This window comes from Ambystoma mexicanum, chromosome 7q (assembly GCF_040938575.1).
Source record: "Ambystoma mexicanum isolate Mex_15411 chromosome 7q, UKY_AmexF1_1, whole genome shotgun sequence".
NCBI lineage: Eukaryota > Metazoa > Chordata > Amphibia > Caudata > Ambystomatidae > Ambystoma > Ambystoma mexicanum.
Window position 1 is genome coordinate 5,274,985 of NC_090941.1, and position 23,340 is coordinate 5,298,324.

Here is a 23,340-nt window from a genome sequence, read left to right on the forward strand (position 1 = left end):
CTAAACTATAAGAAATACATGGAGAGGCAACATGCAGGGGGAGACAAGCTGGGGAGATTGCTAGCATGGTTGTATAAAAGTGAGACCCCCAGATCGCCCCAGACCAACGATCAGAACAGTAGTGGGGGAGAGTGGCCAAATATTGGATACCCAGGAGGGCGTGAACAGAGAGTTCCTTGAATATTACAAACGATTGTATGGGGGAAAAAGGAGGGAGTGAAAGTAGTGAGATAATGGAAACATTAGAGGATATTGGCCTGCCAAAAATAAGTGCTGAAGAGCGAGAGGACCTAGATGCCCCGATTACGCTGGAAGAATTAGAAGCGGTGGTTGAACTACTACCCACCAGCAAGACCCCGCGAGCGGATGGACTCCCCAGTGAGTTTTACAAAATGCATAGGGTAGAAGTGCTCCCCTCGCTGCTTGTGATGTTAAATGAGGCATTTGAAACACGGACGCTATCAGAATCCCTGAGAGGTGCGATCTTTATCCCACTCCCCAAACCCAATAAGCCAAGCACAGACTGCGGGTCGTACAGATCACTGTCGATGCTGAACCAGGACAGCAAGATACTCACGGCTATGTTGGCAAATAGAATGAGACAGGTTATAAGCAGATTAATACACCCTGATGAGTCCGGATATGTTCTGTGCAGAAGCATATCGGACAACTTCAGACAACTCCACCGGGTCATAGAGCACACAGTAGGGGACTCGAACAAGATTGTAATTGTATCACTTGATGCAGTGAAGGCCTTTGACTCCGTCAAATGGCCATGGCTGATGGCAACTCTAAGAAAATATGGGATGGGGCCCGGGTACCTTAAGCAGGTGAAATTACTGTACAGTTTACCGCTAGCCAGAGTTAAGATGGGAGCGATCATTTGGGAGAGGTGGCAACTTAGTGGGGGCACCAGAGAAGGATGCCCTTGGTCCATGAGGTTGTACATACAAGCATTGGAACCCTTGGTGATATACTTGAAACAGCAATACGAGGAAGTCGGGATTTGCACAAAAGGGGGACCACACTTAATCTCATTATATGCAGATGACATGTTACTATACTTGAGAAACCCTGAGGAAAATCATCAATACATTCTAGAAGTAATGGAGCGATTTGCGTTGCTCTCTGGCATTGCAGTTAATCCCAAGAAATCGCATATATTTCCCCTGGGGAGGTATGTAGGGGTCCCGCGGGAACAACTGCCAGTCTTACAAATACCAAGGGAGACCAGCATTTTCAGATACCTGGGGATTAACATTTATCACACGGTGGAAGCAGAGTATAAACACAACACTGAGAAAGCGGTAGTGAACATTGAAAATGGCATGAGGTTCTGGACTAAGCTCCCCTTGGCCATGATGGGGAGGGGGGGCTTTGTTGAAGATGGTCATGTTGCTTAGGCTGCTACATTTTTTGGGAACATGCCATACATGATACCAAAGCGCTTCTTTGTCAAACTCCAGAGCATATGCAGGGGCTTTATTTGGCCTGGAACTAGGAACAGAATTGCTTTGTGGAAGTTGCAGAACACGTATGAAAAAGGGGGTATAAAATAGCCTAATTTTGAGATTTATTACTTGGCTAGTCAACTGCAATATGTGGTCAAATGGCTGAAGGAAGACGCGACATCAGAGTCCTGATTGTTGAGATTGCAGTGTGCCCTGTTTTTTTTTTTTTTTTAAAGAAGTGATTTGGCTGCACAAATCTGAGCTAAAAGGACGCCCAAGGATGTTGGGATTGGGATGGAAGATATGGCGCTAAGCCTGTCGGGTCATGGAGAAACCAACCCTGTGTTCTCTGCAAGTGCCGCTAGTGGCATTGACCGGAGGAGACGCACAACCAAGGGAAAGGATTCGTGAGCACTGGGAACTGGTGGGGATAGCCACGGTGGGAGACATATGGCAGGAGGGGGAAGTAATGGAATTCGGGGCAGAGGTAACAGGTCTACATGTAGGGCAGTATATTACTTATAATAGAATGGTACGGTGGATCAGAGAGAAATGGTCTGAAATAATACTGGAAGATCAACCGGACACTGCTATAGAAACGATATATGATATAGCAGACGGAGGGCATGAGGTTTCTCGAATCTATGAGCTGCTGATGTCCAGGGTGGGAAAAGAAGTGGTCCAGTTAAGAGAAGATTGGGAAGAGGAAGTCGAGGAACTCACAAGTGACGGGCTATGGGAGAGGACTCAAGGGTACCATAAAAAAGTGTCTAGGAATGCGAGGCTGCAACAAATACAGCTATATGTAACCCACAGGGCATACATGACCCCCCAGAGGATAGCACGGTTTAAGAACGCCGGCGGACAAGCATGCCCCAAAGGCAGGGAAGAAAATGCAGGGATGACGCACATGTTTTGGGCATGTCTGGAAATTGGTAAGTTCTGGGGAGAAGTAGCCCACCGATTACATGAGAAAGGGATCAAGCTGAACGTGGAATCCGTGTGGGCATGCATGGTAGGGGGGTTCCCTAGTCCACGCCAATTTAAACATGTGAGCAAGCTTACGGACTTGGCATATATACTTGCCAAGCGCAGAATTGCTATGGGGTGGAAGGTATGCAACAGAATGAGGGTAGGAGGTGGTGGAGTGACCTCCAGAAATGGACCGAAACGGCAGTGTGGCAGGAAGCGGGAAGTAGGGGAGGGGAGGAGGAAGTTGTTACGCTCACCTGACTCCCACGGAGGCGCTGGCCTGGTTTGCGCTGCTGTGACCTCTTCTAAGGTGATGCGCAGGGTTCGGAAGACGGACTGGACCGGGCCCCCAAATCTGGCTTGTCTGGCTCGCAGAAGTATCCTTCTGCAGGCGAAAATAGAGGATTAACTGTCTGCGGGGTAATGCAATCGGCCTCCCACTTTCCCCTCTCACCCTCCTTGAGACCCTTCTGTGATTTCTCGTAGTGTTTCACCTTAGGGTCTGGAAGGACGAGCTCTCCATCCTGCTTCTGATGCAGGGGCGCGTTGGTATCCAGTTACTTCACTGGAATTTTCGGATTGGTGAGAACCAAACTTGCTTGGCTTCCAGGTAAGTTTTTTGATAAGAGGTTCCCCTTGTGTCCATGCATTAATGTACTAATGCTAGTGTCTTTTTCCCCATAGGGGCCGGGGTACGGAATGCCGGGGAACAGGCACCGACCCGAGATGAGAGGTGAAATCCTTGTAGAAATCAGGTAAGTCTTTAATGAGCGTTTTTTTGGTAATGTCTTTTCATTCTCTCATTAACGCTGATGTCTCTTTTTCCCCTTAGGGGCCGAGTTCCGGAAATGCCAGGATGCGGCGCGGACCCGAAATGAAGAGGGAATGAATCAACAGGAAGTCTTAACATGGAGATTTAGCTTTCCTTATTCCCTTCTCTCTCGCACCTTTTGTTCTGGTGTTTTTCTCCCTAGGCGCTGGGGCGTGACTGCGAATCCGGATGATCGCTGCTGAACATGGAGGCGCCCTGTAAAGGTGAGTGGAATGCGGCGCTGCAGCGATCGACGCGATGAGCTTTTAAATTAAAGTCTTCCTTTTCAGGATTGTCGGCGAGATGTCTCCCGGATGCGGATTTAGCAGGTAAGGACTTTTCCTTCTTCTGTTCTCTTCTTCTCTTCCTTTGCAGGTGATCCAGGATGCTGGCAGGCGTGGCAGAAGTCAGGATGCAGGAGCAGACACGGTGAGCGTCCAGCTGCTAGATGCAGAACAACGTGAAGCACGTGTGGCTGTTCGGGTGGGGTTTAAATAGCCTTGGAAGAAGTTCCAGGTATGTATCCTTCCTCCAATCAGGTATGTATCCTTCCCCGACCACGCCCAGATTTTAAATTAGTCCCACAGGTAAAGTAGTTCCTTTCAGGCCTCAAGGAGGCCGGGATCCTGCAGCATGGTCTGCATCAGGTAAGTGCACCCAAGCATTCCCATAATGAGCCTGGCGCCATAGGCGCCAGGACACTGTCCAAAGGGCCCCTATATGGGGTTGCTGGGTCCTTCCTTGGGGACTGGATGTCCGCTTTCGGGGACGCCGGGCTTGAACCGGCTCCCTGGGAGCGGGCATCATGACAGAAGTAGAAACCCTGACGGCTTGGAAAAACTTAGTGGCCACATTGTATGGGCCCACCCAGGACTGCTTAAGCGATCAGGAAACTGCTGAGAATATGGAAGGGGAGGTTCCCCCGGAGTAAAGAGAAGCAGAATGCGAAGTGGAGTAGGCTCGAGTTGGGGGGGGGGGGTAAGGGGCAACCGGTAGATATGTAAAGATATGTACATGATGCTTAAGTGTTATGACAACTACTGCCGGTTTTGTTGAAGGTTGACTGTTGTAAAACCAATAAAATTGATTTAAAAAAAAAAAAAACTTAACAGACACCTGAGACAAATCTTCTGAAGCAAGAGGGGGGCATTCCCTACCAGCAAAATGGAGAAGGCTACGTGCCTATATTTTATAATTATCTCACACAGGACACACTTCCAATATTCTCTCCCCCTCGCTTCCTTTGTTTTCAAAGAAGTCCTCATCTGACACATCTTTCATTGGTATGGTAGGGTCAATACACAACACTGTGCGCCACTAACCATTATCAGAATCAACTGCGATCAACACAATACTGTCCTTTGACACTAGAACCCCTTCTGTGTCGAGCATAACAATTGTTCCTGCAACTACCTCATGAGGTTGGGCAGGCCTGATCAAGATTTTAGAGGGCACTCGCCAGTATCTGTTAGCCACCTTTGATGCTGCACTAAGCAGTATTGCGATACCTTATATGAACAAATCAGGGGCCACTGGTATTCCTCTTACTACAGACTCAATGCCTAATGCATGTAAGGTCAACATCACCCTCACAGTACACATACCGGGGTACGAACACACCATGCCCCTTTCAGTGAACGAGATGGTCCTATTGAGCTTACTCAGAATGTCCCTTCACAGTAAATTGACTGGGGTTGCAGTAGAATGCAACAAGGGGGCCCACCCCTCTCTCCCCACCTTAATGGGTAATTGTTTCATAAAAGGAAGCGATTGAATTGTCCCAGAGATCCATGAACTCGCCTGATAAAGAGAATCCTCTCACTAATGCATGATTTGGTCACGCCTGTGTCCAGTATAGAAATAAATGGTTTATTGCCCATCTCCGTGCCTACAAAGGGGTTCCTTGTCTGGGTCGGCAGTATTTTTATTTATTTATTTATTTATTTATTTCACGGCCAGACCCTGAGGTAACACGGCATAGTTACAGACAATAGCAGATACAATCTTAAAGTTGAGCACAGCAATACAGGCAAAAGTACAGATATACATTTATATACACTTATATAGAAAAACATGGAATTAGGTCTATGATGGTAGGGTTCTATGTTCATTTTAGAACTGGTTGAATTACCAAGTTGTAAGCGATTTTTTTAAAATTGTAGATAGGATGTTTCATTCTTGATATTGGTGGGTAGGGCATTCCAATGCCTGGGAGCGAGTACTTTGAAACTGCTGCCCCCTGCTTTTTCTCTTTTGTATCGTAGGATTTCAAGATTTTCGCTAATGTTCGATCTGAGCTGTCTAGTGCGGTTTTTCTTAGTGACTGTGTTAAGTAGGTATTTTGGTGCTTTGTTGGTGATTCATTTGTGGCTGATAATTAAAGGTTTTGAAGAGTATTCTGGTTTTAATGGGGAGCCAGTGGTTTGCTCTCCTAATGTTGGAGATGTGGTCAGATTTCTTCATGCCTAGTGCCGCTCGAAGGGCTTTATTCTACATGAATTGGAGTTTGGCTAAGTTGGTGTTGGATGTGCCTAAGAGGAGGATGTTGCAATAGTCAAGCTTGGAGAGTATGAGCGCTCTAGCTAGTGTAACACAGTTTTTGGCAGTGAGGAATTTGTGGCTGATGGAGATGAGTTTAGATGTGTAGGAGGTGGAAGAGACTAGGGTGTTGATTTGTTTGGTCATGGTTAATGAGGAGTCTAGGTATACACTGAGTGTCTTCACTTGTTTAAGGACTGGGATTGTGGTGCCATCAATGATGAAAGATGAGTAAACAGGCTGTAGGGATGCAATTTTAGATGATGATCCTAGTATTTGTAACTCTGTTTTGTCATCATTGAGACATAGGCTGTTGTTGGCCATCCAGTATTGGATTGAGTAGATTTTATTAATGAGCAATGTGTCTTGCTCATAATTACCCGCTAGTGGGATGAGGATCTGAGTGTCATCTGCGAAGTTGGTGTAGATGACACCCATAGCATCCAGCGCTGCAAAGACCGGCTTGGTATAGTCGTCGTAGAGGGTGGGGGATAGGCAGGAACCTTGCGGGATGACTATGGGGACTGGTATAGGATCTGCTGATTCTTTACCAATGGCCACTCGTGAGGTCCTATCTGCAAGAAAGGATTTAATCCAGTCTGTGGCATTGTTAGAGAGGTTGAAGTTGTTGGCTAAGGTGGCACAAAGTTTATCGTGGTCGACCAAATTGAAAGCCGCTGCTAGGTCTAATAGCATTAGTAGGCAAAGTTTACCTGATTCTCTATTAGCATCCATTTGGATCTTCGGGTCGAGTAGGGCTGTTTCCGTACTGTGGTTAGGAGGGAACCCTGACTGTCGGTCCCCCTATAGTTGGTTGTGTTCTAAATGGTTTTGAATCTGGGAATATGCTATTTTGTCTATAATTTTTAGGAGAAATGGGACAGTAGTTATGGGTCGGTAGTTGGTGGGGATTGAGGGGTCCAGGATTGTTTTTTTTAGGAGGGGTGTTACCCAGGCTTTTTTGATACTGGAAGGGACTATATTAGAGTTGAATGAGGCGTTAAAAAATTCAGTAATGATGGGTGATAAGGTAGGGGCGCATAGTTTGACTAGAAGAGATGGGAATTTGTCTTCTTTGTAGTTGGAGGCTTTGAGTTTAACGATTGTGTCTAACACTTCTTTATTAGAGACTGGGGTGAGACTCTCTATGGGGATGTTCATTGCCAAATGATTAAGGGGGATACTACCTTCTTGGAAATGGTGAAAACAAAATCTCTTGATATCATTATAGCAGCAGACATGGATGTCGATACCCTGAATTCCAACCCTTTGAGATCGAAGGAATTTATTAAGAAAAGGGACTGGTCTAGGACCATTGAGGGGGTAAGGGAAGCTAAATTGTATACTAATTTCTCCCTTTATGATGGACCGAGAGCTACCCTTCCTACCTATCTGAGACAGTTTCCAGATCCTAAGGCAAAGATGAACTTTCTTCTATTTAAATTGAATATCCTGCCGACGCTAGAAATATTGCATATTCGTGATAAGTGTGTGTATCCATCGGACATATGCCAATAATGCGATGAAAACGTTAAACAAACTATGAAGCGCTTAATTCTATCCTGTCTGGGAACAAGGGATTTGATTCAGGGGCGATTGCAGAGGTTCTTTGATAGAGGGAGATGGCCGGATTCTAATGATTTTTGGGAAAGAATAATTGCTGGTAATGAAGTTTTCTGTCAATGGAAGTAGTGAGACTACTTAAAGTTTTAAAATTAGTTGATTGTGATTGTATAATTTTGTAACAAGGAATGTTTAAGTCTTCTTTTGATATACTGTGTAAAAAGTCAAAATTCTGTTCGACTAATATGCACAATAAAAAAAAGCAAAAAGAAAGACTGGAGTGAAGTGAAAAGGGGTCCATGAAGTGGTATTTGGAGGGTTAGTGGCTATGTTGGGATGAGTTTTTTTCAGCAAGGAGTGTTTTTTACTGATTTTCTTTTGTAAGAGCATCATTTTAGAGGGTAATGCATCTTGTATTATAGAGCACCAAACTTTACTAGTATTATATGGTGCTATAACTTAGCAGGGGTTCTCAAGCTCTCTGAGGATAGAGAACAACTCTTTACTGTCAGAGCTGGCATTGGTTATACAATGGTTGAAGGCGTTGGCTTTATGAGAGATTATAGCTGATTTGTATTTGTTGTTGGCTGTTTCAAAGGCCTTTGCTGATTCAGGGCTTTTGGTTTTCCTATGTAGGTGCTCAAGCGATCTTTTCGTACGTCTAAGAGAGACTAGTTCTTCATCAAACCAGAAGCAGGAGCGTTTGTCTGGTTTACGAGTTTTCGTGGTAACGGGCGAGTGAATCAATGGTGTGGGTGAGACTTTGTTGGTAACAATCAGCTAAATAGTCGGGATGTTTGTGTTTGGGATAACATTGGCTAATGCTGTGCTCAGGAAGGGGATAGGTTGTCTGCCCAGAGCTTTTTTAATGTTTCTAGTTTCGAAGGCGCCAGGTGGTTTGGGACTGTTAAGGTCAGTACTGTTATATTCCAATGTGAAGCTGATGACAATATGGTCTGACCACTTTACAGGGAGGATGGAATCAATAGTGATTTGAGAGTTAAAGGTGAGGATCCAGTCCAGCGTTCTGCCTTTGGAGTGAGTGGGTTCATTGATCATCTGAAAAAAATTCATATTTGACATAGCTGTGTGGAAGGCAGAGGCCTCTGTGTCAAAGGGGTCACTGTACCCTAGGTTGATATCCCCTATTTGGTTTTGGGCTTGATGATGTGCGTAAGCAGTAACGGGATGTCTAAGTTGGGGTGGGTGTTTTTATTGGGTGATCTGTCTACCACTAAGAAATTGGTGGTGGTTTTTGGGTTGGACGTAAATTTGACTAGTAGTAGTTCATAACCCTGTACTTGTTCCAATGGGCAGGCTCTGAATTGCAGCGAGGTTCTTCCTATTATGGCTACTCCACCTCCTTGGAGGTTATTCCTATCTGTTCTAAGGATACTATACCCTTGGGGGATAGCAATGGCTAGTAGCGGGCCTGCGGCAGGTTATAGCCAGGTTTCGGTGATTACTAGCATGTCAAATTGTTGCTCTACGATGAGGTAATGGATTTCTTTGGCGTGTGCTCCGAATGATTGTGCATTGATAAGTGCACCTTTAACCTTAAGAGAGAGGTCATGGTGTGGTATTTGGGTTGGAGGGCTGAATAGTGTTTTTTTTATCTTTGTGATTGGTTTATTATATTTTTTGGAGGAAACTTTGACTTGGCGGATATTAGGCGTGGTTTCTGTTTTGGTGGAGGTGTCTGGGGTTGCGGTGGGCCTGGGCGCTTGATGGTTAGATCTGGTTCTAGCTCTGAGTCTGGTGAGGCCCAGGAAGGGTATTGTTTTGTTGTTGGTTCAACTGGAGAAGTGGCATTGGTCCTCGCGATATTGATGTGTGCAGTTGTGGAGGGAAATGGGGGAGGGATGGCAGAAATGGGGTGGGGCAGGGAACTGGGTGGTGGCGCTGGCATCCTGGCCTGGCTAGGCCTTCATTGACCTTGATGAAGGGACCTCCTGTACAAGGCACAGAATGGGGCATTATGCAGAAAGGGAACATTATAGTGGTCAGGAATGTTAAAGTTATTGGGCGTGGATGGGTAGATAGTGATGGTATGCGATAGAGAGCAGGATGAGCAGCTAATACTGGCTATTTGTTATACAATTAGGTTAGTTAAGCTAGTGGGTGGCAACATATGGGGTAAATCTCTCGTTTAGGCTGGTTCGTGAGTAACAGTAAAATAGGTCAACTTTCTCAGTTAGGCTAACTGGAATCCTAAGGGGTAGTAGTATATAACTATTTCACAATTAATCTAAATTGAATCTTGAATGGCAGCATAGTATATCAACTTTCACAGTTAAGCTAGTTGAGTTGAATGTGGCAGGTGGATATATCAACATTATTAATTAAGCTAGTTCAGAAGCTTAGAAAACATCAAAAATAGGTCATTATTAAAAGTAGACTTGAACTATTGGCAGCTGGCAGCAAGTGAGACACACAAAGTCTTGTGTATGGATAAAATGCATAGTGCAGCAGTGTGCTGTGAGCTGAGTCTGAAATGGCGGGTGATGTTAGGGGATTCCTTCGTGTGGGCGTAGTGAAGAAATGCTAAACCCAGCCCGTGGAAATTGTCGTTCGGCAGTGATCAGGATACAGTTAATAAGGGTACTAATGATAAGGGCTTACATGCTGCAGGTCTGTTTTCGGTGGAGCTCCAAGATTCTCGGTTCTCCGGTAGGTGGAGGTGATCCGGAGTTGCAGTCGGATGTAGATCAGAAGGGTGGGGGTAAGTCGAGAGTCATGTGTGTGATCGTGTTAGAATGTGAGGGAAGGATGATGAGATTGCGTGTCCTGCGCCGTGCTGCTGGTGCAGACAGGAAGGGGCCTTCGTCTGCGTGGGCCTTGGGCGAGGTGGGCCGGCTTCCGCCTCCGGCTTACCTCTCCGTCTATGGCTGCGTGTGCGAGTTGGTTGCTAGGCAACCAGTGTAAACAATGGCCGATCATATGCAGCGGCAGCCATCTTATGATCAGCTGTGATGGAGCATCGGTGGCTCCTCGTGCCACGAAACAAGGTAAATGAGTGTGAAGTAGTATATTTACCAGCACTGTAAATCAGAGGAACATCAGGGATGCGAGGGGCATCGGCGGTGATCGTAGGACGTCAAGCTGCTCCTGCAGCAAGACAGCTGCACGAACGGCTCGGAGCAGGACTAGGCTGCTGGTATTGCAGGGCTCGAGCCCTGGAAGGAAGTGGGGTTTATAGAACTGGGCATGCCGAGGCTCTATGTTGTCTGCCCTAATCTGGATATGTGTTTGTCCCTGGAAAAACAAATGGATTTCCTCCGACCACTGTGGCCCCTTGGTAATGTGCCACTGTACCATTCGGCACATCGTTACTGTTCGGTATCTGAGGGCCCTACTGTTATCCTTGATGTACTGCATAGGGTGTCATGTTACTGGAACCTGGACGTGGCAACTGTGGAAATGATAGTGGAGGAGCGGGCAGGGCAAATGACACTGGCGCACCATAATGAACTGCCAGGAGTAGTTGGCTATATGACTGGGGGTATGGGGCTGGACCTCCCTGGGGATATGGATACATTTGTCGCTGGGGGTATGCAAACAGTTACCTACTGTAAGAAAACAAAGTGTCTCACGCGCTAGTCCCCGAGATCTGTCATCCAGGTGGCCAGGACACAGCCATCGCTTTTTCATCCAGTTCCTGGGGGTGGACCAGTGAGGGAGGATAACCTGGATGAGGGGTTTTCGGGGAGTGGGATTGGGACAAACCGGAGAGTGACACGCGGTTTCCCCTTCCCTTTACCACCTTTTCCCCATCCTACCAGGTAGGATACTTAGGAGCTGAACCTCCTCTGCCCCCTTTCCCGAGTTGAATACTTTTTCACGGACAGCTCACTGTGAGCGAAAACGGACTAACACCAGAGCTGTATACCTGACATGTCCCAATACAATAGTCAGGCAATTACTGATCATTACACACACCTGACTCCATCACACTCCCCGACACGGATAAAAGGCGGAGCTCAAAAGCACACTCTGAGCAAGGCCAAGCACACGAGGAAACAGCGGTTCCAAGATGGCAGTTTAATACGAGGAGAAAGACGGCGAGACCAGAAAGGGTTGCAAGGAGGGAAGTGCCCTTGACCTTTTCAGACCGTTACTTTCGTGAGCCTTGGAAAATAAGAAACCTAAGATCTGAGAGGGAAGCTGAACAAACCTGCATGGTGTGTCGGAGATACATGGGACTCTCCTGCGTCGATAACCAAGGCGGGGAGGAACGATTGCTGCTGTTGTACTGACCTTGGCTCCTACAACAAGACAGCGCCAGTAAAGACAGCAGAGCCGGTGAGTCGGAGAGACTGATATCAGACCAGCCTGTGTTAAGACCAAGGTTGCAAGCAACAATGTATGAAGAAAGCTAAAGAGAACAGAGTATGTAATGAGCAATGCAAATATATTCGAGGAGTGACTGAACTTTGGTAGCCAAGAAAGATACTGTGGACAGAGTGGTCTGGTGCCATGTGGGTGCTCATTCGAAGATCTCTGTTAGGTATCGAACGAGTTGGCAACTGTGGAAAAGGGAATTCTAAGATTGAAGTGGTCCTGCAACGGGTCAAGCTAAATGCTGTGCACATTCGAAAGTCTTCGATAGTTTAATGCAAAATGAAATTGGTCCGTGCCCGGTTCAGGGAGACTAATTGTTTGAACAGAAGGATCTGAGCCCGGCTGAGAGTGGTCTGGGGTGAACCGTGAGACACCCGAGAAAGAAAATTATCTGAACATTGTAAGACAGGGGAATCTGAGCCCATAAGAGGGAGATCTACCATAACGATCACGATAAAAACGGGGTCTAAGCCAAGCTGAAGGAAATCTAAGGTGAAACACCTGAGTTGAGAATTTACAGGAGACTTTGAAATTAAGAGACTTGCAAACAGAAGGCCCTGATACTGGTAATAGAACTGTAACCTTGTGCCGGAGAAGCCAGAGTGTGTGCTTTGCTCGAGTGAACCGCCTTGTCCTGTGCTGAAAACGTGGGGAAGGGAGGCCCACGGCCTGACCATTCTGACATATCATTTTGTGAACACTTCTCACTTTTTCATGAACTCTACCCCCACACTACTTTATATTTAGCGGTAAGGATTGGCAAATGTTTTATTTTTAAATGCAGGCCCTTTTATTTTGACGAGACTCCACTATGACTGTATTATTATACTCTTGCGTCTCGTCGCCTTTCCTCCATACTGTATGGGCCTCCCTCGTTAGGGACGGGAGATGGAACCTTTTTCACCAGAAAAATCTTCTTCCCCTTTAAATTTAGAGGCACACGGGTGCACAGCCCTGGAAGCATGCGCTCTTCTGACTCTGCCCACTGGTGCCACTCCCCAATCCTCTTTTCCGCATCAACCAGAATGGACCGCTTTCACCAGCGCTCCTAGGTTAGGGCTCCAGCCTAGTAATTCCATGTACTCTTGCCCAGAGAAGTGTTTTTTTGTCTTCCTCTTTCTGGTCTTTGATCCGATACCTCTGTCCTCTGGTACCATGCTCCTCCCCGGCGTATGTCAACATCAGCAGGCTTCTGCAGGTGTCCAGCCTGCCAGGAGCTCTTCCCTACGTCTGACCCCCACACTCTTTCTCAGTTGCCTTGGCCCCGAACACGGCTTTGAAGGCTGCACCGCGTGCAACGCGCTGACACTGCACGCTCTGAAGAACAGGCTATCTCGGTGGAGTCAGCTCTTCGGAAGGTCACATTGGGAGGACTTAAAGGAATTCGTCAAACACAAGTCCAGGCTCAAGGTAGGGGCACTTTTTTCATCTGCACCCCACAAAGGCGACTCCTTTCCCAGGAAGCGCACGAGCGGGAGGGACCTTTCAGGTTCTTGTACCAGGGCAGGTACCGAAGCTGTTACAGCTACCGGCCACCAGGCAGAGAGGCCACTAGATTCTACCGGTGACTTCACTGAGGGACTGCAAGTTTCTATTACCGGGTCACCGCATGAGGGGCTACACCCTAGTACCAGACGGTTGTCTGACGGGGCACCTGTACACAACACTACCGGCGACACAGGCGAGGGCAATCAGCCTACCAGGCCTCCATCCTGAGGTGCAGGGTAGGCCTCAACCTCCACTTCGACGAGTCTTGGAAGAGGCCGGGCCCAGCATGGCAAGCACCATGACACAGGTACATGGCATGCAGCCCGACAAGATGACCGCCGGCCCAGATAAAAGGATGGTTCGCCCGACACATCCCTCTTTGGGGAGCAGGAAGGGGAACGAGTTTCCAGGTGGGACTGTTCTTCACCGGGGACGTGGCCTACGGCATACCCGTCATCATCACAGGGCAGACAGTAAGGCAGAGTGTGTCCAGGCCTCAGCCCATTCCTGCACCTCCAAGCGCTCCACCGGCCTGTCAAGACCGTTTTTTTTCTCCAGATGTTTCTCACCCTCATGAGGTCTCCCCAGATGGCCATTATCCTCAAGGATGTGTTCATGTTAATTTTAAAGGACATTTGTACCGTGCACTCTCACCACCGGAGTGGTTCCCTGGCGGCTCTGAAAGAGGGAGCGAGGGTGAGTTAGTGGGTGGGTGGGTCCGTTGGTTGGGCCTGGGGTGTTTGCGGCCGGCATTCGTCATGTGCTGTTGTGCGAGTCTGTGTTTTTTTGTTTTATTTTTGTGGTGTAGTGAAGTTTGTGCGGTTTGTTGTCCTGTAGATCTGTGGTTGTGTTTGGTTTGGAGTTTGAGAGGTGTAAGCAAAGGAAGAAATTGCTAGTGGAATGGTTAGTTGGCATTTCTATCCTGAAATTGATGTTTTGGGCTTGCGTGATCTCTACAGATGGGGTGCTGGGAATCCTCTACCTCTAGTTAGGTCTGGGCCGTACTGCATGTGATCAGGGACATGCTCCCTCCAGTCCTGTCACCGGCACCCATGGCCACTCTACCTGTGGTTCCTGCAGCTCTGCCCACGGTGCAGGCCCAGCTGCCCTTGCCAGCTCCCACGCCGGCACCCACACCTCCAATGGTCTTGGCAGCTCCACAGTCGCTGCAAATGCCGCTGGCCCCTGTCAGTACGCCACAGCCATCGCCGCCCAGCTCTCCTCCAGCTTCTTCCGACCACCAGGACACCTTGGTGGACACGGATGAGGAGGAGGATCCGGACACAGTCGTCAGCCAAGGCATTCCATGAGCGACTCACCGGATTGGCCAAATACTTGGAGCTTCCTCAGCCTGAGGTGGAACAACCGGAGGCGGGGGTCCTAGCAGAGTTCCTCACTATAGAATGGGGATTCTGATGCAAAAGGACGTTGTGGCACTGGCCAAAAAGGGATGGCTTGAATCCCATTTGGCGTAGCCTACCAACAATCGCCTGAATGCCAAGTTTAGGCAACTGGCGGGGGACCCCCTATTGCTGTCGGCACACCCTCAGCCCCACTCCTCAGTGATCCCCACAGTTTCGCTCTACTCCAAGCCACAATTGTCTTCAGCTACATCAGCCTCTGTGCTCCTAGGTATGGAGGAGACGATCCTAGAAGCATACAGGAAGAAAATTGATTTCAACCCTTCCCTTCATATTTATCAGTCTAATGCAGACGCTATGCTCGCCACTGTCAACCAGAGGCTTTGGCGCAAAATCGCTGACTTCCTTCTGGAACTTCTGGTACAGAGCCAGGCATGATTCAAGGCGGGGCTGGTGGAAGCCAACATTGTAGTGCAAGACATTATGGAGTCCACGGTGATGCACATTGACGCCTCAGGTTGTGCCATTTGCATTGCTACGGACATGAGAAGCATGGCCTGGCTACAGGCAACCAAATTCAACCCGGACGTCCAGGAACACATACTGGACCTTTCCTTTGAGGCTGGCGACCTGTTCCATTCCACTACGGACGAGGAACTGGATAAGAAGAAGAACAGTTCAGACTGCCAAATCCTTATCCATCCTCACTAAGGCCACTCCGAAAGCATACAGCCAGACGCACAGGCGGTTAGACAAGGGTCAGTCCTTCTGTGGTTTCCGGGGTTTCCAGGAACGTCGGTCCAGGCAACCCGACAGGTCTCCGAGCCAACACCGGCGCAAACACAAGGTTTTTTTTCAGTCCCCTCTTCAGCCTCAGTGGAAAAAAAGGCATGACATGCCATACGTGTCCACGTCTCTGTGGTGGGGGGCAGGCTTGCCCTTCACTCCAAATGCTGGTGTACAAGGTTCATGGACCCCTGGATCCTCTCAGAAGCATCCACGGGCTACTGCCTACCTATCCCTCCTTCCCCTTCTCTCTTCCGCTCCCACAGATTGGGACAGCAACTCTGTTGGCAGAAATTTGCTTGCTTGTACAGAGTCAGGCAGTGGAAGGAGTCCCAGCCTCCCAGCGGGCCTGGGCTTCTATTCACAGATTTTCACCATACACAAGAAGAACCAGGCAGGCCTGAGAGTTGTGTTGGACCTTTCCACCTTGAACCTTTCCCATCCTCTTCAAAAGTTCAAGATGATTACCCCAGCGCTTATTTCGGAGACATTGTGTTTGGGAGACTGGATGTGCTCCCTGGATCTGAAGAATGCATACCTACACGTCCCGATCTGTCAGCCCCATCATTGCTTTCTGAGGTTCAGGATCATGGGCTTTCATTTCGAATACAAGGTTTTATCCTTTGGCCTCAATTCAGCCCCCAGGGTTTTCACAAGACGGATTGTGGTGGCAGCCCTTCTCAGGGCCAAGGGTCACCACGTCTATCCATACCTAGACTGGCTCGTCAGGGCACGGTCTCTGGAGGCAGTCCACCACACCTCCTCCACCCTCATGAATCAATCTCGAGAAGTCAGAGCTGGAGCCTATGCAGAATCCAACGTTCCTGGGCCTCATCTGCGATACAAGCTCCGAGATTTTCCCTCGGAGGACAAGATTATAGCCATCAAAAATGCCACAGGACATTTTCTCAGCAGAGCAGTGACCTCGGCATGGTGGTACCAACACATCCTGGGCATCATGGTGGCGTGCCTCTTGGCAGTGCCACACACAAGTCTCAAAATGAGGCGTTTTCAGCTGCACTTCACGGCCTCCTGGAGTCAGGAGAAGGGTTCCCAGGCGGACCAGGTCAGCATCCCACTGCATCTTCACCAGGATCTAGTCTGGTGGAGCACAGACTACAACTTGCGGGTAGGCAGGTCCTTCAGGCAACCAACACCACAGGTTACCATCACCACAGACTCATCCCTAAAGGGCTGGGGAGCTACCTTGGATAACCACAGTGTCCATGGGGTTTGGTCCCGGCAGAAGGGCCACATCAACTGGCTAGAGTTGATGGTCATCTGGCTCCCTCTCAAAGCCTTCCTCCCGATGATCAGCGGCAAGGCGATTCTCATTCAAGCGGACAGCTTCACCAGCTTGTAATACATTAACAAGCAGGGTGGCAACAGGTAGCCTCCCCTCTGCACTCTAGCAGTCAACATTTGGGAGTGGGCTCTGGTAAACAATATGCACTTGGCAGCAATCCGCCACTTAGGGGAGTCCAACCTGGAGGCGGACAGGCTCAGCAGGCTGGGTGCAGACGACTACGAATGGCAGTTGAACGAGCGGGTCCTGCAGGGGATCTTCAACAGATGGGTTTCATCCCCAGGTGGACCTCTATGCCACCTGGTCCAACTGAAGGTGCCCTCAGTTTGCGTCCTGGCTGGGACAGGGCTGGGGCTCTCTGGGTGATGTGATGCGGATACACTGGAAGAGCATGAACGCAAATGCCTTCCCTCCCAATCCACTGGTTCACAGGGTAATCTGCAAAATAAGGGAGTCCCGGCACCTCTGTATCATTAGCTGCGTGGTGGCCGGCAAGGCCATGGTTCTCGGGAACTGCTCAGCCTTTCGGATCAGCCCCTGATCCACCTTCCGCTGGGTCTACCTACTATCTCAGCAGGGAGACATGGTCAATCACCCCGCCCCCCAGAAGTTAGCCCTTGCAGCACGGTTCCTTAATAGGTCACACTAAAGCATCTGCATCTGTCACAGGCTAACCTAGACATCATATAGGGCACTAGGAGCAATGCTACTAGGAGCCAGTATAAAAGCAAGTGGACTAGGTTTTGTCACTGGGTGGAATCAAAGGAGGTTGATCCGCTGACCTGCACATTGGACGTCGTGCTTTCCTTCTCAGGACACCTCTCCCACTCGGTGAAGGGGGGAGGTCAGGTAGACACATGCCGCACCTATCTGGCGGCCATCAGAGCCTACCGAACTCGGAGGAGGAGGTCTTCTCATCTTCTCAGTATCCTGTACCTCTAGTTAGGTCTGGGCCCGTACTGCATGTGATCAGGGACATGCTCCCTCCAGTCCTGTCACCGGCACCCATGGCCACTTTACCTGTGGTTCCTGCAGCTCTGCCCACGGTGCAGCCCCAGCTGCCCTTGCCAGCTCCCACGCCGGCACCCACACCTCCAATGGTCTTGGCAGCTCCACAGTCTGGTTAAGACATCTGGCGGGCCTCACCAGGCTCTATCCGTCTATCAAGAAGCCACACCCTGTGTGGGACCTCAACTTTGTCTTGGGCGCCTTAGCGCATAAACCATTTGAGCCAATGGCATCTGCGGACATCAGGGTAGTCGCCACTAAGACAGCCTTCCTGGTGGGTCTTAAGTCTGCACGCAGGGTCAGTGAAATCCAGGCACTGGTGACTTCAGAGCCTTACACTACTTTTCATGAGGTCAAGGTGGTGCTTAGAACTCACCCCACATTCCTACCTAAGTTAGTTTCACCTCAATGAGGAGATTGTGCTACCTACTTTCTTCGTAGACCCTAAGAATGAAGGCCAGAGGGTACTGCACTACCTAGATGTTATGTTCGCTCTAAAATTCTACCTAGACAGAACCAAGAGCTTCTGCAAATCAGAGGCTTGTTTTCACCTTTGGTGGGTCAAAGTCGGGCTATCAGGCGTCCAAGGCCTCCATAACCTCTCCACCCTGGGACTACATTCAGTTGTAATCGCCCATACAGTGTGGGGGAAAGGGGAAGGGATGTAGGAGTAATTATAAGTTACTCACTGTAGTGGCTAACATACTCCTAGTCCATAGTCCCCTTTCCTCCATATGTCCCACCATCCTCCCCCTTAATAAAACTGGTGTCATTAGGCAATGGTAATATTGTCGACGCATCAAAGGGGACTAAGGAGTGGCGCCGGTGGGCGAAGTCAGGGGAGTGCATGCTCCCAGGGCCGTGCCCCCACGCACCTCTAAATTTAAAGGGGAACAAGATTTATTCTGTTGAAAAAGGTTCTGTCTCCCGTCCCTAGCGAGGGACGCCCATACAGTATGTAGGAAAGGGGACTATGGACTAGGAGTACGTTAGTCACCATGGTGAGTAATTCATAATTGTTTTGATGGTCGTAGCTTGCTCCTATCTGTATATTTAGGATTAGATAGGTGTTTATTAGACCCTTGTTGAAGTTCAATAAACACCCTTAAACTGTGGTCACCTGTGTCTGTCTTACTGTTGATACCATGTCTTCCTTACACTACTTCTGCACTCGAAAAATGAAAAACTTGAAAAATGATCCATTCGCCCACATGTCTAACACAGCCTGCTCCTCCTCAACGAATGCCCATGCCTCCACAACCTCCTTGCTGGGCCCCAGAAAACACCCCTCTTCCTTGCTGAAACCCCCTCACCCTTATGAAAACTCCCTTGATACTGGGGCTGATAACCACCTGCCCAATCGTTTTCACCTCTCCACACAGGTGCCACCCACACGTCAAGCCTGAACCGCCCACCTTCAGCTCTTCCGTTCCTTCTGTCTGCTACTACAGCCCTGTCCAACGCAACTTTTGTTAACTTCTTTTTAACCAGTTTCGCTTCCTTCTCTATTTCTTTCAACCGTTTACATTGGTGGATAATATTAGACTGAATTTCTGCTCAACCTTTTGCCTCAATACCCACTATCCTGTTGATGGCTTTCTGTACCTCCTTCGGAATTTCCCTTTTTATAAGAAAATTAAAGAATGGAATTGCTCGATCCCAAGAATCTCCGGTTTCTGCCCTCCACATTTCCTGTATATAAAGATATACCGAGCAGGGTCCTCATTGCGCATCGTTCTCTGCACGATAGATTGAAGATCGGGCATATCTGGGTATGTGTGCCGTAACGCCGCCCACCCATGATATATTTTATTTGTATCGCGCTATACACAAGTGTTTCACAAGCCCCTTGGGGCCTAATATCATTAAAATGCGCCCGTCATGACTATTGTCACCCAATTTCACACTTAAATGAATAAAGGTGAATCCTTTTCATGAGAGTACCTTGATTGATCAATAAGAACGTGAGTCGACCCATCTTGGATCATGTTTTTAACTGTACACTAGGTTGTGAAGATTTGCAATTAGAGTGCCAAACTCCTAAACATTAATCTGTACAAGAAAAGTAAGATTGGGAGAGCTTCCTTTGCTGTCGCCTTTCCTTAGATAGGCGCCTCCCCACCTTTATCTAGGCACAGGAACATCATTCAGGGACAGTTGTTCCTGTAAGGGGAGATAGTGACTCAATTGTGAGCACATTTTGTTACGTGAGAAGGATTCTTTCTTCTTTGTGATAAAACAAAAGTAGGGTGTTGGAGGGAATCAAGTCACCCTTTCAGGCCTTCTTGTTGTTCCTGTGATCCCAAAGACAGTTGAGCCATCAAAGGGCTCTTTATGCATAAAGGTGGAGCAGGACCCTTAGAGAAGAGAACCAATATGTAGAACACCTGGAGTTGGTGTTTCCAGCTCCTCTGTAAGTGAATGTGTGTACAGGGATAAGGCTAGTGCCACCAGAAAACGTCACTGATGGAGCTCACTTATTTTAATTAACCTATTGCACAAATCTCTTTAACTCTTAACTGACATTGGATGTAGAATTGGTATGTAACTATGTCAATAAACCTATTACCTCTACCATCATACCCATATCCTGCCAACTATTACAAAGATGTGCCCTGTCAACACACTTTAAAGCAGTTGACTGGTCCATGAAGGCCAGGAGGAGTGAGTTCCCATTAACATATAGATAGGTAAAGGACATTAGCTAAAGATGTAAACATTGTAGGACGGTTCCCAAGCATTCCATGAACCCGAAGGGATTGTCAGCGAAAATATTAGTAGTTTTGAGCCTATTCATAGGCTCAAAACTCGGAAATAATTTTTCAGCCCTAAGCCATTGGGCAGTATTTTTAATAGAAGACTGGCCACTCTGTTTCAAATGGAAATAATTATAGCTTGTTTTACGGAATGGAAGGGAATTTCCCCAGTTTACTGACAATGTTGGGGAGTTAGCAAAGGGGCCCATATCTCTGTGTACTATTTGTATACATTAAGTAGGATCCCGTCTGGTCTAGTATTTTTTTTTAGCTCCTGGCAAGGGTCAATGATCTTCTTACAATGGAGCTCATTGGCCCTCGCCGGGGTCCTTAACTCACCAATAAGGCACCGTACACCGCTGCATCCTTTGGTGAATGGCTGCCATGGAACAGGAGAAGGGACTATGGGGACTACGTGTACTCCCTTCTTTACTTCCATGGCAGCCATTTTCTTTGTTTTCTTTTTTCCTTTTTTTTAATGGCCACCTTGGAAAGTTAGAAGGTACTACATGTAGTCTCTTCGCCCATTTTATTTGTTTACTTTTGTTTACTATTTTCAATGGCCGCCATGAAAAGGAAGAACGGACTTAGTTTTCCCATCCATGACAGCCCTTTTTCATTTCTTTTTTTCTTTTTTCAGTTGCGAAACGCCTGAGCGTTTCGCAACTGCAAAACAATGCTTTTAGTACCCTGGTCATACGGGCCGGGTTACTAATAGCAATGAGCCACTCACAGGGGGCGCATTAGCACTTCAGGTAATGCCTCATGATAAAGGTTGGAGTCCTGGTAATCCAAGTTTGAGGTACCCTTTCTGCCCTGGCCCCTTTATATGCATATGTAATAATAAACCACCTCCTACATTTCACCATTACTGTTGAAGTTAATCTCATATTCAGGTTAGAGTTTGGCTATATTGTACACCCTCCCCCCTGAAATCATCCAATTTACTTGTTGGGTAGAAAAAGGAGCTAGACATAACTATGTTTGAATTAGAGATGAGGAAAGTTATGATCATTTGTCTATTTCATGTAACCTAAATTTGCCCTGGTGCAAAAATACATTGAAAGAAGTGTTTTTTGCCCAAGGGCACATTTTGCCCTTGTGCTAATACCATGCAACATTGTGCATTTAATAGGTTTTCTAATATGTCCCAAATTTTGTGCACTAGGGCACAAATTATGCCCTAGTGCCTAGTACTGTGCAAAAATATACTTGTACCCATGCCAAATGTTGTAATCTGGCCCCAGATGCTCAAGTTACAGCTAATTCATGAGCAGGAAAACACAACAGTAAGTGAGTGACAGCCGCCAAGTTGTCTCTTTCTACTCTGCTCACTTTTTCCCATTCTTCCCATCTTGTGTGGCTTGCGTTTTTACTTCCATCATGTTTGGTACCCAGAGTTTTCGTTACTGCAGGCAAACGCGTAAATGCTAAATCCAACAGTTTCTTTAGATGAATTTTCAGTAGCAACCAATCTGGTTACCCAGATCGCGGCCTCACTCCCCTGCATCAACGCCTCTCTCATTAACAGGGACATGTGAAGCCTACCGCACTGCACATTTGCCACGTGTTTACATTTAATTTTTACGATCAAACATGGGTTACGATCGCCCTGCTGCCCATTTGTTTTTCATTTGCCCCTTTGCACCGTGCATATTACCGAAGGGTGCTAGTAGTCATAAAGCCCTCAGGAACTGGCGCAGCCCAGTACCAATGGCTTTATGGCCATAGAGTTAAAGCGTTCCCTGATTTGCTTATTTGTGGGTTTCTTCAAATCCCCTTTCTCCTTACAGAAAGTAGATTAGTTGTAAATAATTATACTCATTCAGCAATGCCTTGTTGTAATTTGGGATCTGATGTGCATTTTGACCCATGCAGATAGATGGCTGTTGAGGGCAAGGTAGGTCATGACTTTAATGTGACATAGCAAAGGAAATATTATGCAATAAAGGAATGTCTGAGCTTCGTTACTTTCGTGGCAAATGCACTCTTATTTCTCACTTTTTTATATCCGCTTAAGAGGCGATTTTTTTAGGTTCGAGTATGCCAAAAGTGCACGCTAAAGGATCATTGCCTTCTACACATTATATTCCTGGCTTTTATTTCTGGGCATTGTTCACGGATTCTTTTATTTTGTTGTTGTAGGGTGGCAGCGTTCCGGAGGTAGAGATTTGCACTGAGTCTGACGCTACAGTTCCGATCTCCCTTCAAAGTGAGGTTTCCAGTCTACTAGAACACACTGTTCTAATTCCAACTGCCATAACTGTAAAGTCAGGAGTGTAAGTGGTGATAATTCATAAAATCATTTACATGTCTATAAAACAACACTTTCTTTGCATACTGTGCTCTTCCATAATTGCATTTTTTTGTTATTTGTTAATGTTTCAAAAATATGCTTCCCCATTGGTAAATCTGTTATGCTGAGCAACACGATACAACCAGAAAATGAATCGGGAAGCCTAAAAGTACGGATTTGTCTTGCATTATTAGGATTGCCTTTAATTGGAAAGCTGTGGTTTAATGGCGGTAATAGGTTTAATCGCGGTAATAAGCTTCAAACAGGCTTATTAGAAACCATGTTGGTGAGCAGTGTGGCAGAGTGCTAGCAATTGGAGGCAGTACTTTGTTCTTGGTGGACCTTGGATCGCTGTTGCATGTTTCTGGAGTGCAGATTTGACCGACACACTGAATTACTTTTCGGTGGACCCGCGCAGAGTGGAGTGTGGCAGTGTGCTAGCAGTTGGAGACGATGAGTGACTTGGCACTCTGCCTTTTCTTCCTCAGCTTCCCCAACTACTTTGCATTACAATATTGTCAAATTATAAAAGTTTTCGTGTCTGTAGGTTAGTTAATAATGTACAATCTGAGGAGCAAATCCGTCCGGGATTACTGTATTATCCCTCCACCCTTAACAAGCCCACAAGCATTGAATGATGTGGTCTTTGAGAAGTTCTCGGCT

General features: G+C 47.4%; 1 protein-coding gene across 2 annotated transcripts in view; it reads left to right on the forward strand.

The window, feature by feature from the left end:
- The window catches only part of CRYBG3 (crystallin beta-gamma domain containing 3), a 2,312,058-nt gene that overhangs the window by 855,585 nt on the left and 1,433,133 nt on the right, over window positions 1-23,340 (forward strand). For both annotated transcript variants that reach the window (XM_069639009.1, XM_069639010.1), the window contains one exon: window positions 22,527-22,660. In XM_069639009.1, coding sequence (XP_069495110.1) covers window positions 22,527-22,660 — 134 coding nt within the window. The remainder of the gene's footprint in view (window positions 1-22,526; window positions 22,661-23,340) is intronic.